Source organism: Perkinsus marinus (genome assembly GCF_000006405.1).
Source record: "Perkinsus marinus ATCC 50983 genomic scaffold scf_1104296944788, whole genome shotgun sequence".
NCBI classification, from domain to species: Eukaryota; Perkinsozoa; order Perkinsida; family Perkinsidae; genus Perkinsus; species Perkinsus marinus.
The window spans coordinates 1-1,515 of record NW_003211267.1 but is presented as its reverse complement, the minus strand read 5'-3'; the positions used below and the strand labels follow the sequence as shown (position 1 = coordinate 1,515).

Sequence of the window (1,515 nt, the reverse complement as noted above, 5' to 3'; positions counted from 1 at the left end):
TGATACTGCCTTTCTACAGGTCTTTCTAGCTTGGTCTAACCTTATCGAGCATTGTTCCCTGGCTCAACTGGCGAGAATAGATTCTGGATCCGAGTGGGTCTTATCACTCTCATCGTCACGCTGCTCTCCCCAGTTTGCTTTCTGACGCATATCACTAACACGACAATCACTAATGTTATCGGTCTCAGCTGCTTCCTCTATGCGGTAGTAGCTGGTGTTGCCTACACCTTCAGTGTAGACGAGCAAGTCGGGGAGCGGTACGTCGACATACCGTCAACTACCACCGTTTGGTCGATTCTGTCGGTTTTCCCAATATTCATTTACGGCTACTCGTGTCAATTTGTCATGCCCATGATCGCAGAAGACATGGTCGATCGAAGCATGAGGAAGTTAGATCTCGCCGCTCTGCTTGCGATTGCTACCGTAATGGTCGTCTACCTTTCGGTCATGGTCGGTCCCTATTACGCTTTCGGCGATGCTATCGAATCGAATTTCTATCTCAACTTGCCGGTCTCTAACGTCGCCATCCACATCGGGTACATTGCTTTGCCGTTTGCCGTGCTAACTGCATTCCCATTGCTCCTGTTCCCAGCCAGACAATCAATCTCGGGTGTCATAACCTATTTTCGCCCCAGCTTACAAGACACTCTTAAATTGCACATCGGGACAACACTGCTTTTCCTCGCTATCTGCGTGGGTGTGGCAATCATCTTCGAGGATCTCGGTGTCACTATTCGGTTCATCGGCATCCTCGGTACCAACACCATTGGGTTCGTGATACCATGTTTCGTCTATCTCCATATTTGTTACAATCCGTTCCCGAGCTCCTCCGAGCAGCCCGTTAATGAAGAGGTGGGAGGAGGCTGTCCAGATGATGTTAAGGCTGATGAGCCAGAAGGGCAGGTCAACCTCCTCCAGAAGCTACGGAATCAAACCCTCGAGTGGCACGGGGCGTTGGCGCTCTTCATTGCCAGTATTATATTCTTCCCCTTGGGTCTTACTGGACTGTTGTACGATCTTACCACCAACTGACTGGCTAGATTGAAGCATATCCGTATGTAACACGACAACTTGTCCGTACACTCTGTCTCATGCAGATCAGATTCCATATCTTCGAATGGATTAACCTCTCTTGTTTGTAGTAATTGCCGAGTCAACGCCACTCTGTCATCGGTGTTCTTGGTTGTAGCATACACCAATCACGTGTCCCTTATTGTCCGGTCACACATTTTCTTATTATCATCGTGAATGTCGTCAGCGAATGATAAAGTTCATCTTTTCGGCGGATAAAACTACCCTCGTAATTCCCTTGTTGTACAGCTTATGCTGTGATTGTCAAGAATTGCTCGGAGTCGAGTTCGTACGCAGGCGAGGGATCGTTACCGTAGGGGAAAGCATCTCAAGCCTCTGCTTCCTACGAGTCCGCTGACAAGTCTTAGGTTAATTGGTCTCTTCTCATTCAGTATAGACCCAGGATTTTACAGCTGAGCGATCTAATGCAAACTCCAACAACGC

At 48.4% G+C, this 1,515-nt stretch overlaps 1 protein-coding gene across 1 annotated transcript; it reads left to right on the top strand.

The window, feature by feature from the left end:
• Nucleotides 1-345: 345 nt before the first annotated feature.
• On the top strand, nt 346-1,280 carry Pmar_PMAR025384 (amino acid transporter, putative; the record flags this gene model as incomplete). Its single annotated transcript, XM_002779965.1, has 1 exon — nt 346-1,280. One exon carries the CDS (start codon nt 346-348, stop codon nt 1,030-1,032), a length of 687 nt encoding a protein of 228 aa, XP_002780011.1. The 3' UTR covers nt 1,033-1,280.
• Nucleotides 1,281-1,515: the final 235 nt, after the last annotated feature.